Source organism: Bos indicus, chromosome 5, assembly GCF_029378745.1.
Source record: "Bos indicus isolate NIAB-ARS_2022 breed Sahiwal x Tharparkar chromosome 5, NIAB-ARS_B.indTharparkar_mat_pri_1.0, whole genome shotgun sequence".
NCBI lineage: Eukaryota > Metazoa > Chordata > Mammalia > Artiodactyla > Bovidae > Bos > Bos indicus.
The window spans coordinates 104,050,543-104,065,346 of record NC_091764.1 but is presented as its reverse complement, the minus strand read 5'-3'; the positions used below and the strand labels follow the sequence as shown (position 1 = coordinate 104,065,346).

Sequence of the window (14,804 nt, the reverse complement as noted above, 5' to 3'; positions counted from 1 at the left end):
GCTCCCTGGAGAGAGTCTGTGTTGGAATGGTCTCCACATTAGAATAATCAGGCACTTGAGGTTGTCTCCACACGGAGCCTAGTCCCCACCCGACCCCCCCACGCCCAAGTACCGTGAGTGATGACTTCGGACAGATTTGAGATGGAAAATGGAGCTACCGCCAGCCATCGGGCCTGGGGAGGGTGTCCCACTTCCATAAATGAACGTCTTCCCTCTGCCAGCTTGTCCTACTCATTCCTACCGTTGCCTTCTCCTGCTTTCCCTTCCCATGTCCACCAGCTTGTCCTCCTCACGGACTTTCCCTCTTAGGGCCACCAAAGGCCTAGACTGCTCTTTTAAATTTCCTCCTAATCGTCTTTACTTCCTCCCCTCCTTCTATCGCCCTTGTCTTGCCCAAGAAACTCTCCCCAGCTCTTTCAGAACCCGCTCCGCACCCCCGAATCCGGCCATCCCAGTCTCCTACCTTCCTCTCCCACCCAGAACCCAGTGCCCCTTGGAATCTGCATCTAGCCCCACCTCCTTCATCCTTTCTTAAGGCTGTAGTTTTCCTTCTTTCTCCACAGGACATTTCTAGACTTGTCACTCCCCCAAATTCTTATGTTCTCTGTTCTTTCCCCAACACCCATCACCCACAGACTCTTCACTCTTTCAGAAACCCATCCTCTCGTATATGTCTCCATCTTGTCGATTTCTTCCCCTCCTTAGGACCCCTAACTTCATCCCATTCTCTCACAACTGCCTCCACCCCCCACCAACAAACCTCTTCCGCTATGTGTCTGCCACAGATGCTGTCACCCCAAGCTTCTTTCCCCTGGTCACATCTCATTGCCCCCAAGAAGCTCCATCCCTCCAACCTCACCCCATCCCCGCGGCTTTGCCACACACCCACAGCCTCCCCCCTCACCTCCGCCACACACCCCTAGGCCCCCCAAACTTCTCCAGCCTCCCCCATAACGGCCCGCGCCCCCCTCCCCACCTAGCCCTCTTCCGCGCCAGGACCGCGGGCTCCCCGCATTCCGCCTCGGCGCACCCCTCCCCGCGCCCCGGGCCCCTCGGCCTCGGTCTCGGCCAGCTAGCGCGGCGCCTCCCCCTCTCCGGATCCCCTCCCCCCTCGCCGCTCGCCTCGCGCTCCCTCCCTCGCGGCTCCCTCCCGGCCCCTCTCTCCTCCGTTCCTCCGCGCTCCCTCCTTCTCCCTCTTCCTCCCTTCTCCCATCCCCCTCTCCCAAGCTCCCTCCCTTCGCCGTCCGCTTTCCTGTGCGAGTCGCCGGACGCGCCGCCCAGCCCGCCCGCCCGCAGCCCCGCATCGGGCAGGGGCCTGGGGCCGGGACCCGTTTCGGGGGTACCGGCGGCCTCGGGGAGGGGCCAAGAAGGGGCGAGGGAGACGACCGCCGGGCAGGGGCGGAGGCCGCGGGCGGAGGCCGCCTGAGGGGACCGGGGATAGCGGCGGTGAGGGCTGCGCCGGGCGGGCGCGGGCGGTGGGCGGGAGGCGGCGGGTCGCAGCCGCGCGGAGAGCCGGCCGGGCCGCGGGGGCGGACGGCGGCGCGGCGGGGGCGGGTGGCGCGGCCCGGGCGTTCCGGGTGGCCTGGGGAGGCGGCGGGCCTGGGGAGGGGCCGAGCGAGAGCAGGGATCGGGATTTGCTCCGGAGGCCGGCGCGCGACCGGGGCCAGGTGGGGTAAGAGGGGGGATGGGGGCCGCCCTCCGGGGGGGTTGGGGCCGCCGCCGCCGCCGTCGCGGCGGCGACTGAAGCCGGGAAGAGGAGAGGGGGGCGGGGGAGCGGCCGCCGCCGCCCCCCGGAGGCGCCGGAGCCCCGAATCCGCTCGGAGCCAGCCAGCCGTCCCGAGCTACAACCAGGTAAGCCCTGCTGCCGCCTGGGCCTCGGGCCCGCCGGGGTTCTGGTCCGCGGCTCCCCACCCCCACCCTTCCCAGTTCCCCCTCCCGCTGCCGCCGCCGCCGCCTCCATTTGTTATTTTTCCGATCTGGTCCCCCACTGCGGGCAATGCCCGGCTTGAGGCTGGGGGCTCAAGGGGTGGGGCCGGCCCCCGAGGAGGGAAGGGGGTCGGGGCACTTGGAGGATCTGGAAGGTAGGGGGAGGTGGGAGGGTCTCAGGAGGAGGGCCAATGGGGCAGGAGGGTAGGCAGGACCCCGAGACCCAAAGAGGAACGCCGAGGTTGGAGTTTGGCGGAGGAAAAACGGGGTGCCTGGTAGGGGGCTTTGGGCGAAGGTAAAAAGAAATGGAGAGATGGCAGCGAGGTGGAGCATGAGGACTCCAGGAGAAGCCCCGAAGGCCCAGAACCCGGGTGTCAGAGCCCGGGGTTCGGGGTGCCAGGTATAGAAGGGAGGTGGGAAATGGGGAAGGGGTGTGGTAGATAGATAGAAAGGGTTTGTAGCTGATTGAGGGAGGAGATTGGAACCTGGGGAAACCGGGACTCGCTCCGAGAGGGCCGCCTTTGAGAAGAAAAACCCGGCGTATTCTGGGGTAGAAGTGGGAAGGTGATGCCTTTGTGACTCAGTTTTCTTTCCCCAACTCCGGGTCACCTCTGACCCTGTTTTTCCAATTCCAGGCGTAGGTACTTCTTGGAGAGGGGCATGTGGGGCCCCAGCAGTGTGGTTCCTCCTGCAAGAGATGAGGAAGACAGGACCCCTGGAGGGAGACTTGGAGGGAAACGGTTTCTGGGAGGGTGGCTTGGAGTGAACTGGGCAATCTTACAGGCACTCCAAACAAGTTGTGACCCCCACCCCACAGATCCCCAGAGCACCCACTGCCCCTCTAGCTGTGGTTTCTTTAAGAGGGGGTGGATCTTGATTACTGTTTTGTGCTCAAAGATTTCCCTTTGTGCACGCACTTCTCTCTACTGGGGTAGGTACTCTAAGCTCCCTTCCCTGAGGGTGCCATCGGAGGACTGGAGTTGCTTTGGCAACTGGAAGGGGAGTGGCTGACAGATGGACCCCTGGGATGGACTCTTGAGGGGTAGGGTCTGCCATTTTGTTGCCATGGCAATGATCCAGTGGGATGTCCAAGAGATGGGGGCTCAGAATCTTGACGGGGGCCTCAGGTTTTTACTGTGTCCTTGGGACTCTTGGCTGAGTTCTGGAGGATGTTTCTGGTGCTGCTGGTGGAGAGGAGGTTCCTCGGGGCCTCCACCATCCTCCATCCAGGTGTCTTTGGGAACAAGTAGACATATTCCTTGCAGATCATGTGTGTTTGTTCAAGTCCTTCCTCTTAGGCATGGTGGGAGGATAGAAACGCTCTTGGTCCTAGTTATACCACCCTTGGCAGTTCGTTATTAGAGACTTAAAAAAATATATTATTTATTTTTGGCTGCGCTGGGCCTTCTTTGTGGCGTGCGGGCTCTTTTTCCTGTACACGGGCTTTCTTGAGTTGCAGTGTGCCCGCTTCTCATTGCTGCTGGCTTCTCTTGTTGTGGAGCACAGGCTCTAGGGTGCTCAGGCTCAGTAGTTGTGGCATACGAAGCTTAGTTGCCCCATACGAAGTTTAGTTGCCCCGCAACATGTGGGATCTTAGTTCCCAGACCAGGGATCAAACCTGTGTCCTCTGCATTGGCAGGCAGATTCTTAACCACTGGACCACCAGGCAAGTCCCGGGACTTTTTGTATACAGTAGTCTTTTTGCTTCTTCGTGCAGGTTTTTCTCCCTTTTCTTAAACTTGAGTCTTCCTTCCCAGGTATTCCTTTTCCTCTTTCCCAGACTGTGTCCATAGTGACCCTTTCCCTCAGCCAGCCTTCGACCTTCTATTTCTCCCACCTTGTAAGCATGGCTAGGCCCTCCATGCCCGTCCCAGGTGAGAGTGGCCCAGGGGAGAGGGCTGTGGAACAGCTGGTGTGGTGGGCTTCAGGACTGGAGCCAGGAGATGTGGTTCCTGGTCTAGTCCTGGCTGCACCTCTGAGTAACTGTGACCTTGGGCAAGTCACTTCTCTTTCTTTGAGCCCTGGCCTCACTGACGAAGGGTCACAGATAAGATGGTATCTGAGGTCCCAGTGACAACTGTAGATCCTGAAGCTTAGGCCCTACCTTATTATCTGCTGGTCTGGGCTGCACTGTTATCTAGGACTGGTTTGTTAGTCTGGAAGTTCTGGAACGATGGTGGGGGCTGGGCCTGCGTTCCTGAAATTTACCCTGCAAGCCCATCCTAGAAAGCCTTGTGCCTCGAGTGTATTCCTTCTGACCTCTATTACATTTCTCCCTTAATTTCTTTTCCTGTTCTTACTTAGAGCTCTTTTTCCTTATTTTTCATATTTCCACCTCCCCAGTCTGGCCTTTATAATTTTACTTTTGCAGTAAGGTGCTGAAGGTGAAGGTGCTTAGTTTTTTGCAGACACACAGTAGGTGCTTTATAAATTGGAATTACAGTGACAGACTACTAGAGCAGGAAGGAAGGTAGTTAGCTCAGCTTGTAGGTGCTAAAACAGGCTCCCTGTTCAGGAATTTATGTATAACCCAACCCTATCTCCTCCTTTCTTCTGCCACTCCTCCTCCCCAGGGTCACCTACCCTTTTATGACTGCTTTTCTTCTTCAGAGCTACCCATTGCTAATTTTATCAGATAACTGATTAAAAGTTGAGCTGAGGGAGGGGCACACTGGGCTTGCTCTGTTCTTCAGGTACCTCCATTCCTGCCTTTCCCTGACTCACCTACAGTGAAGATGGTTCTGTGATAGGAAGACAAGTACCCTCCTTTATAGGGGCTGCCAAAAGACACACAAGTCACTATCATCTCTCTTGTGCTTTTGTTAAGGTTGTTTCCCCCTTTTGTTATGTTGGGTTTTGTTCTTTGGGTTTTGGTGGGGGTGGGTTGACAGTATTAGAAAATCAATTTACACAGCAGCTCAAAAATGTGGTAATAATTGTAGTGGAAGAGAAATGGCTGGGAGACTGGGCAGAGCATCAGTTGTAAGCTCAGACCTGGGCTCTGACCCAGCTATTTTGTGACTTTAAGTAGATTTTTAGTAAGTTTCCTGGAAAAGTTAGGCTCACCCCTCACTGCATGCCTCAGGAGGGTTCAGTGGAGGTGAGTGAGAAGGAATTACTCTGTATTCCTTGGGAAAATACACTATAGCATACAGTGTATTTTCCACTATACAGCATAGTGGAAATACTGTTTCCATAGCCAGGGCTTTCAGCTCAGAGTAGGTGGCTAAGCCTGCTCCGTTCCCACCGAGGCCAGCAGCACTTCATTCGAGAAGACCTGCTAAAGTCAGTGGGTTTAAAGGTCAGTAGTAAAAAGAGACCAGAAAACCCATATGTACTGGACATTGCGAGGGATATAGAAAGGAAGAAAACAGTAAGAAAATAGTATTTTTGGGGTCTTCTCTGGTGGTCCAGTGGTTAAGAATTTGCCTGCCAATGCAGAGGACACAGGTTCAACCCCTGGTCTGGGAAGATCCCCCGTGCCATGGAGCAACTAGACCTGTGAACCACAACTGTTGAGCCTCTGCTCCACAACAAGAGAAGCCAATGCGACAAGAAGCCGGGGCACAACAGCCCTCCTGCAGCAACCAAAAATAACTAAAAAGAAGATAGTACTTTTGCTCTCAAAAGCTCTTATGGTAAGTAACATGGAGAGATGTGACACTTAGCAGGAAACACAAGTGTAAATGAAAATTGCTGACTGTGTAGATATGGATATATACGGAAACATATAGATGTATATAGATGGGCTATGAGGAGCTGGGAGCCCCTGTCTAAACCAGATGGGAGGGCAGGCTTACTTATGTATAAACTCAGAATGTTTGCTCAGTGATCTCCACTGATTTGGTTGGTAAAGTGAAAGCTCTGAGTTTTCTTCCAGGCTTAGGGGACCTAAGCACTGGAGCGGGGGCTTATGAGACTCAGAATTGAAGTTCAGCACTTTGGGGACACCTCAGTTTGGTCTTGGCATTGGTAGGGCTGCGCGCCTTTGCAGTGTTGAATGGGACATTGTTCTCCCACCTACTCTAATGTGAAGAAAGATTCTTTTCATATCTCAGAGACTGATCTAGGCCTTCTGAGAATTCTCCTCACCAACTTCTGATGAGAGTATAGCTAAATACTGAAAAAAGAGCATGCGCTTGGAAGTCAGGGGGATGGGGCTTGATTCTGGCACTGTCTCTAGTTCCTCACTGTGTACTCATCGCGTGAAGTTGGGCAAGTCACAATCACAGTCTTTGATCCTCAGTCTCCTCACCTATATAATGGGAATAATGACTAAATCCTTTATAGGGTTGGGCTTCCCTGGTGGCTCAGCTGGTAAAGAATCCGCCTGCAATGTGGGAAACATGGGTTCGATCCCTGGATTGGGAAGATCCCCTGGAGAAGGGAATGGCTACCCACTCCAGCGTTCTGGCCTCGAAAATTCCCTGGACTGTATAGACCATGGGGTCGCAAAGAATCGGACACGACTGAATGAATTTCACTTTCAGGGATGGTTGTAAACATGAAATGAAATTGGGCTTTATGTCAACTAAGGGCTTGACATAAGGCACTCAATAAATCAGCTTATATTTCAGGTACATCTCTTTGTGCTCCTTTTGTAAGGCTTTGTGGAATTCCGTGTGCGCATGTATTTCCAAGGGGGAAGTAGTGTGATCTCCTGAATTGGGGCGCATAGAAACTTCTGCGCTTTCTGCCTTCCAGAGAGATGAAGGGGATGACATGGCCAGCAGAGGTTCCCTCACTTACAGACAGCTGGAGCGGCCCATGGGCAAGCCAGCAGTGTGTCATGGCTGGGCTGCCCACTCAGCCCCTTGACAAGTGCAGCAGTACCCCCTTCAGACTCTGTTCACCAGTTTGGAGACTCTGATGGTCTTTTTCCAACAGGCTTCACTGCAGACAGGCCCTGCAAGTTCCAGGTGCTGAAAACTCGGAGAGCCTGCTTCTTGCTTCCCAGGCCGTAGCTGGGGGGAACTTAGGGTGAAGCAGAGAAGTTTCTGTATCCAGCTGCCCGGGCAGAGGAGAATGGGGTCTCCACAGCCTGAAGAATGAAGACACGACAGAATAAAGACTCAGTGAGTAGGAGGAAAAATGAGAGACACAAGGCCACGGTCAGGGAAGATTCTGGCCTGTCCCCGTGCCCCGCTCACCCCAGCCACCCTCCTCGACTCTTTCCTCCCTCCTTTCTTCCTCCCCTGACAGCCGAGCCTGGCTTTGAACCCCATCCTTCTGCGACAGCCACTGGAGGAGAATAGAAAGAAGGCACAGGATGAAGTGAGGTGTAATGTAGAAAACCACATCATCTGCTCACTTCCTTCTCCTTCAGATGTCAATGAGGAGTGGACGGAAGAAAGAGGCCCCTGGGCCCCGGGAAGAGCTGAGACCGAGGGGCCGGGCCTCCCCTGGCGGGGTCAGCACGTCCAGCAGCGATGGCAAAGCCGAGAAGTCTAGGCAGACGGCCAAGGTATTCTGTCCCCACGTCCTGCCACAGGATGCCCGGGCACTGGGGCTGATGGTGTATGTGTGTGTTGGGGGGAGCTTCCTGTCTGGCCGAGGGCACCGGTGGAAGTACAAGATAGGAATTTTCTTTCTAACAGAAAGCCCGAGTAGAGGAAGCCTCCACCCCAAAGGTCAGCAAGCAGGGCCGGAGTGAAGAGATCTCAGAGAGCGAAAGTGAGGAGACCAATGCACCAAAAAAGACCAAAACTGAGGTGGGAGACCCATGTCACCATCATGACCCATTTTCTTGACATTCTTTCACTCAAACTTTCTTTCACTCACAATTCTTACTTTAATTTTGTCTGCAATATTAGAGAATAGTCTTATCCGAGTGCTTATGGAAGTGGTCTGTCTGGATGTGTCAGATCTTTAGGGCTCTGGTCAGAGTGTCAGGTGACCAGGCAGTGCCAAAGAGGAATGGGTAGAGCACGGGGGATTCTAGCCTCTCCCTTTCTAGGGCCTGGTTTTCAGGCAGGGTCTGGGGAGGAGATCCAGGGTGAGAAGTCTCAGTAGGAGGAACGAGTAAGTAGAGCATGCAGAAGCAGTCTTTTTAAGAACCAGTGGTTTCTGGGATGTTTAATTAGAAGGGTAGATGAGATGAGAGGATGGCAGATGGGCTGGTGGAATATAAGGATTTGGGTTCAGCTGTGGAATGGGAGGAGATGCTAGAGATGGATGTCTGAGGAAGGAACTGGTTTGCCCTGCGGGAACTCGAATGCCTGCTAGGGAGCAGCGGAGAGACTGCGAGAGTGGAGGATCCCCAGAAGGCCAGGCGGTGGGCTTAGCAAAAGTACTCTTCCTGTTGTGGTGCAGTGGTGTGCTGTGGATGGGAAATCATTCTGTGCCAGCAAGGCCTCAAATCCAGGGGAGGCAGGAAAAGCAAAGGCCACCACGGCTCTCCCTCTTGTGCAGCAGGAGCTGCCCCGGCCCCAGTCTCCCTCCGATCTGGACAGTCTGGATGGGCGGAGCCTCAATGACGATGGCAGCAGTGACCCCAGGGACATCGACCAGGACAACCGGAGCACGTCTCCTAGCATCTACAGCCCTGGAAGCGTGGAGAATGACTCCGACTCGTCTTCTGGCCTGTCCCAGGGCCCAGCCCGCCCCTATCACCCACCTCCACTCTTCCCTCCCTCCCCTCCACCACCTGACAGCACCCCCCGACAGCCAGAGCCTGGCTTTGAACCCCACCCTTCTGTGACACCCACCGGATATCATGCTCCCATGGAGCCCCCCACATCTCGGATGTTCCAGGCTCCTCCAGGGGCTCCTCCCCCTCATCCACAGCTCTACCCTGGGGGCTCTGGTGGGGGAGTTTTGTCTGGACCCCCACTGGGTCCCAAGGGGAGTGGGGCTGCCTCTTCAGTGGGGGCCCCTAGTGGGGGTAAGCAGCACCCCCCACCCACCACCCCCATTTCAATATCAAGCTCTGGGGCTGGTGGTGCTCCCCCAACGAAGCCACCTAACACTCCAGTCGGTGGTGGAAGCCTACCGTCTGCGCCACCACCAGCCTCCTTCCCCCACGTGACACCAAACCTGCCTCCCCCACCTGCTCTGCGACCCCTTAACAATGCATCGGCCTCTCCTCCTGGCCTGGGGGCCCAGCCACTACCTGGGCATCTCCCTTCCCCCCATGCCATGGGGCAGAGCATGGGTGGACTTCCTCCTGGCCCGGAGAAGGGGCCCACTCTGGCTCCTTCACCCCATCCTCTGCCCCCTGCGTCCTCTTCAGCCCCTGCCCCCACAATGAGGTATCCTTACTCATCCTCTACTAGCAGCTCTGCAGCAGCCGCCTCTTCCAATTCTTCTGCCTCTGCCTCTGCCTCCCAGTACCCCGCTTCCCAGGCACTGCCCAGTTATCCCCACTCCTTCCCTCCCCCGACCAGTCTCTCTGTCTCTAATCAGCCCCCCAAGTATACGCAGCCTTCTCTTCCATCCCAGGCTGTGTGGAGCCAGGGTCCCCCTCCACCTCCTCCCTATGGCCGCCTCTTAGCCAACAGCAGTGCCCACCCAGGTCCCTTCCCTCCTTCAGCTGGAGGCCAGTCCACAGCCCACCCATCAGCCCCAACACATCACCACCACCACCAGCAACAGCAGCAGCAGCAGCAACCACCACCACCACATCATGGGGGCTCTGGGCCCCCTCCCCCTGGAGCATATCCTCACCCCCTGGAGAGCGGTGGTTCCCACCATGCACACCCCTATGCCATGTCTCCCTCCCTGGGGTCTCTGAGACCCTATCCACCAGGGCCAGCACACCTGCCCCCACCTCACAGCCAGGTGTCCTACAGCCAAGCAGGTCCTAATGGACCCCCAACCTCCTCTTCTTCCAATTCCTCTTCCTCCTCTCAAGGGTCCTACCCGGGTTCACACCCCTCTCCTTCCCAGGGCCCCTCAGGGGCGCCCTACCCCTTTCCACCGGTGCCTCCGGTCACCACTTCCTCGGCCACACTTTCCACGGTCATTGCCACAGTGGCTTCCTCGCCAGCAGGCTACAAGACAGCCTCCCCACCTGGGCCCCCGCCGTATGGCAAGCGAGCCCCGTCCCCAGGGGCCTACAAGACAGCCACTCCACCTGGATACAAGCCGGGGTCGCCGCCCTCCTTCCGAACGGGGACCCCACCGGGCTACCGAGGCGCCTCGCCGCCCGCAGGCCCAGGGACCTTCAAGCCGGGGTCGCCCACCGTGGGGCCAGGGCCGCTGCCGCCTGCGGGGCCCTCCGGCCTGTCGTCCCTGCCCGCACCGCCTGCGGCCCCTGCCTCTGGGCCGCCCCTGAGTGCCACGCAGATCAAACAGGAGCCGGCGGAGGAATATGAGACCCCCGAGAGCCCGGTGCCCCCGGCCCGCAGCCCCTCGCCCCCTCCCAAGGTGGTAGATGTGCCCAGCCACGCCAGCCAGTCGGCCAGGTGAGTGCCGGGGCGGGGGTTGGGGGTGGCGAGCGCGGGATGGGTCCCCCGTTCGTGTGATGCTTATCAAAGTACTCCAGGCCCTGCTCTCGGCCGCCAGTGGGGGTGCTGCTCGCAGGGCTGAGCGCGCGCTACCTCGGCGCCCGGCAGGTTCAACAAACACCTGGACCGCGGCTTTAACTCGTGCGCGCGCAGCGATCTGTACTTCGTACCGCTGGAGGGGTCCAAGCTGGCCAAGAAACGGGCCGACCTGGTAGAGAAGGTGCGGCGCGAGGCCGAACAGCGCGCGCGCGAAGAAAAGGAGCGCGAGCGCGAGCGGGAGCGCGAGAAGGAACGCGAGCGCGAGAAGGAGCGCGAGCTGGAACGCAGCGTGGTGAGTGCGTCACTGTGCGCGCCTCCCGCCTCGGGGCCGCCCTCTACGCGACTCAGAGAGTTTCAAGGGGGTGGGGCCATGCGCCACCTGTCGGACAGGAGGAGCCATGGCAACCCAGGAAATGGAGACCAGAGGATTCCAGCGGCAGGAATTGCATCCCTGGGCTGAAGAAAAGAAAGGCAAGCTCAGGTCAGAGTACCCGTGGATCGTAGGAAGAGCATCTCTCCTCCGCAGGAAGAGAAGGGTCTGGGAAATCCGTGGTAGGCCGAGTTACAGTAAGCTGAGGCTTTAGGCATTCAGGTGCTGAGACAAATTAGCAGCTGAGGACCCGGACCTGCTTTGTTGACCCCGCGTCTCCCTGTGTCCCACAGAAGTTGGCTCAGGAGGGCCGTGCTCCAGTGGAGTGCCCATCTCTCGGCCCAGTGCCCCATCGCCCTCCGTTTGAGCCGGGCAGTGCTGTGGCTACAGTGCCCCCTTACCTGGGCCCCGACACTCCAGCCCTACGCACCCTCAGTGAATACGCCCGGCCCCACGTGATGTCTCCTGGCAATCGCAACCATCCGTTCTACGTGCCCCTGGGGGCAGTGGACCCGGGGCTCCTGGGTTACAATGTCCCGGCCTTGTACAGCAGTGACCCAGCAGCCCGGGAGAGGGAGCGGGAAGCCCGTGAACGAGACCTGCGTGACCGCCTCAAGCCTGGCTTTGAGGTGAAGCCCAGCGAGCTGGAACCCCTACATGGGGTCCCTGGGCCAGGCCTGGATCCCTTCCCCCGACACGGGGGCCTGGCTTTGCAGCCTGGCCCCCCGGGCTTGCACCCTTTCCCCTTCCATCCGAGCCTGGGGCCGCTGGAGAGAGAACGTCTAGCTCTGGCAGCTGGGCCCGCCCTGCGGCCTGACATGTCCTACGCGGAGCGTCTGGCAGCTGAGAGGCAGCATGCAGAAAGGGTGGCCGCCCTGGGCAATGACCCACTGGCGCGGCTGCAGATGCTCAACGTGACCCCCCATCACCACCAGCACTCCCACATCCATTCTCACCTGCACCTCCACCAGCAGGATGCCATCCACGCAGGTGAGACTCCCTTGTCCTTGGCCAGGCCCTTTGAGATCACCTTGCACCCTGGCAGGTCATTGGGCGCTTCTGTTGCTCAGGCCTGGACTTCCCACCCCACGTCTGGCCTAAGCCGCTCTCCTGAGATTGCTGCTCTGGTCTTTGCCTCCCCAGCCTGTCTCCTCTTACCCCAGCCCTACTGCAGAGACCCTGCCCCACACCTCAGCCCCATTCAGGTCTGGCGTCTCCCCCCACACCCCATGGTAGAAGCCAGAGGTGGAAACCTTTAAAGGAGTGCGACCTTCCTCCCCTCACAGCCTCTGTCCCTGAGCCCTTCTCATAACTATTTCCTTGCTTCTCTGGGTTCAGCTCTATTGTTTCTTGCCATTTTCTCCATCCAGGCAGAGGTGTTTCATGTTCCTCTCCGAATCTACAGATCTGTGACCTAGAAAGCCCTGTGGCTCAGGTTGTGGGATCACAAGTGACAATGAGCTTTACCCACAATGAGTCTTTCTACCATTTTTCTAATTGTCAGAACACTGCCCCCATCTAGCCTTACAATCACATTCATTCCAGGCTCCTTGTGCTGTCTTTTAAGTTCCTCTCTGTCTCATTTCCTAAACTTCCTTTTCTCTTCCATCTCCTCTCGGTAGTCCACTCCCTATTCCTCAGGTCCCTCTGAGAACTGGAATCTCCTGTCCTCTGCCATCCGTCCGTCCGTCCCTCCTGCAGTAGGGTCTTCCCCTGTCCATCTCCCAGACCCCTAGCCCCTCCATTGTGCCTTTTTTGCTTCACTGGATCACCCTGTGTTTGATTGTCCACCTCTCTTCCCAGGCATGGAGCCCTTCACCCAAATGCATGGTTTTCCCCAAACCTGCCTTCTGTTGACACCTTCCTCTTCTCTACCCTCCAGCCTCTGCCTCGGTGCACCCTCTCATTGATCCCCTGGCCTCAGGGTCTCACCTTACCCGGATCCCCTACCCAGCTGGGACCCTCCCCAACCCCCTTCTTCCTCACCCTCTGCACGAGAACGAAGTTCTTCGTCACCAGCTCTTTGGTAAGGATGGAGGTTGGGGGTGGGAACAGTCTCTCGAAAGAATAGAGGAAGTTAGGTGCTGGAATCAGTCTGATTGGGCTTGGGGAGAGATGAGGAGGTGGCGGGAGGAACTGGGAATGGAAACTGGACGGCGGAGGCCCTGGCTGAGAGGCACAGATGTTAGGGTCAGGCTCAGAGGCCTGGATCCTAACCACCTCTGGCAGCTTGCAGGACTGGCTGTCACCTAAGTTGATTAGTTGCGGTTCTTCTGTATGTACAGTGTCTGGCCACCTGAGTACCTCATCAGTCATGTGGCCCCTGCCCTTCCTGCCCACAGCTGCTCCATACCGGGACCTGCCAGCCTCCCTCTCTGCCCCGATGTCGGCAGCTCACCAGCTGCAGGCCATGCACGCACAGTCAGCTGAGTTGCAGCGCTTGGCGCTGGAGCAGCAGCAGTGGCTGCACGCCCATCACCCGCTGCACAGTGTGCCGCTGCCCGCCCAGGAGGACTACTACAGGTACCACAGGGTGCCTGGGACCCACCGGAGGGGGCCCGGCGGAGGGGATGCACCCCAGCCTGCCAGGGGTGGGTGTGGCCCCCGCGGGAGGGGACCCATCCTCAGTGAGCGGGGCCGGGTCAGGATGGACCTCAGTCTTTCTCCCCCCCACCCCCTACTCTGCCCGCTCTCCCCCCAGTCATCTGAAGAAGGAAAGCGACAAGCCGCTGTAGGACCTGCGATCGAGAGAGCACCGTGCCCCTGCCTCGACCAAGGAGGCCTCTCTCCCCGCCTGCCACTCAGAGCCTCCCGGGTGCGGCTCAGGCCCCGGGCCTCGGGCTTCTGGGCAGGAGGGAGGAAGGGACAGATGCAAGGCCGAGGCTCCTGTGGTGTGCGGAGGTGGGGAGGGGGTGGGTGGGGGGCAGAAAGCGCACAGTATCTTGGACCGGGTCCCTCTCCCTTGGCCCCCGACTTTCTTCCTCCCCTACGTCCAGCCCCCCGCCCCCACCCGTGGCCGCTGCCCGCCCCCCACCCCTGGTGTGATTATTTCATCTGTTAGCTGTGGCTGTTTTGCGTAGCATCGTGTGCCGCCCCTGCCCATCCCCAGCCGCCCCCCCCCCCCGCCCCGTGTGCGCCCCCTCACTGCGATGTATGACCCTTGCCCCTCCCCCACATTAATAATTTATATATATAAATATCTATATGACGCTCTTTAAAGAACATCCCAAACGAAACCAACCAAACAAAAACATCCTCACGACTCCCCAGGAAGATGTCTGTGGCTGTTTCTTTGTGGGCTGTGGGGCGTGGGTGGGGGTGTGGGTCTCCGCGCAGTGACACCTTGAGAGAAAGCCGTGCGACCTCCCAGAGACCAGCCCGGAAGTGGGTAGGGACCCTGGCGAGTTGGAGAGGGGACTCAAAAAGAACCCGGGGTCCTGGAGCCCTGGCTCCGCCATAAGGGGGTGCCGGGGCAAGTCCCGACCCTTTTCCCCAAAGCTGGGCAGTCAGAATGCTGGCGGCCCAGGACAGCTCTAGGGAACTACGCAGACTCGGGAGGCGTTTCTGCCACTGGTCCCACAGCTAGGAGCCTCCGGGGACCCGAATCCTTTCGGTTGAGTAGCTAGAAATGGTGATACAGCGGTTGAGTAGCTAGAAATGGTGATACAGCGGAGGTGCAGGGGGCGTGGCTGCAATAAGTTTAGAACCCAGGTGTCTTAACCACCCTAAGGTTGCGGGGAGAGGGAGTGGGGGGACAATTTCAAACGCCCAGAAGGGAAGGGAAATTAGAGGGCGTCACCTCACACCTCGACGCAAGACCATTTTAGGAAAGCGCAGGAGCCGCCGAGCTCTTGCTGCGAAGCCTTGTCTGCGTTCTTAAAAACTAAAGGGGGCGTGACTGGCTTCCTTATCAGCCAATCGGCATCGGGTCATTTGCATAGGGCCCCATCCACCGTTCGTAAACTCTAGCCGCGAAGGATTTAAGAGAGTTCCTTAGAACACGGTCTTCCCCTCCGAAAGTC

The 14,804-nt window shown here is 58.1% G+C and overlaps 1 protein-coding gene across 4 annotated transcripts; it reads left to right on the top strand.

Annotated features, from left to right (window-relative positions):
- The first annotated feature begins 1,697 nt into the window (after positions 1-1,697).
- On the top strand, positions 1,698-14,055 carry ATN1 (atrophin 1). 4 transcript variants are annotated; one of them, XM_070790199.1, is made up of 11 exons: positions 1,703-1,851; positions 5,368-5,564; positions 6,814-7,001; positions 7,253-7,390; positions 7,524-7,637; positions 8,338-10,331; positions 10,482-10,704; positions 11,076-11,772; positions 12,665-12,808; positions 13,125-13,305; positions 13,484-14,055. In XM_070790199.1, the coding sequence occupies exons 3-11, from the start codon at positions 6,975-6,977 to the stop codon at positions 13,515-13,517; spliced, it is 3,552 nt and encodes a 1,183-aa protein (XP_070646300.1). In that variant the 5' UTR covers positions 1,703-1,851; positions 5,368-5,564; positions 6,814-6,974; the 3' UTR covers positions 13,518-14,055. The 4 variants fall into 4 exon arrangements, with proteins under 4 accessions (XP_019815807.2, XP_070646299.1, XP_070646300.1 ...); XM_019960248.2 differs by lacking the exon at positions 5,368-5,564 and having other exon boundaries at positions 1,698-1,851; positions 8,341-10,331; XM_070790198.1 differs by lacking the exon at positions 5,368-5,564 and having other exon boundaries at positions 1,698-1,851.
- The last annotated feature ends 749 nt before the right edge of the window (positions 14,056-14,804 follow it).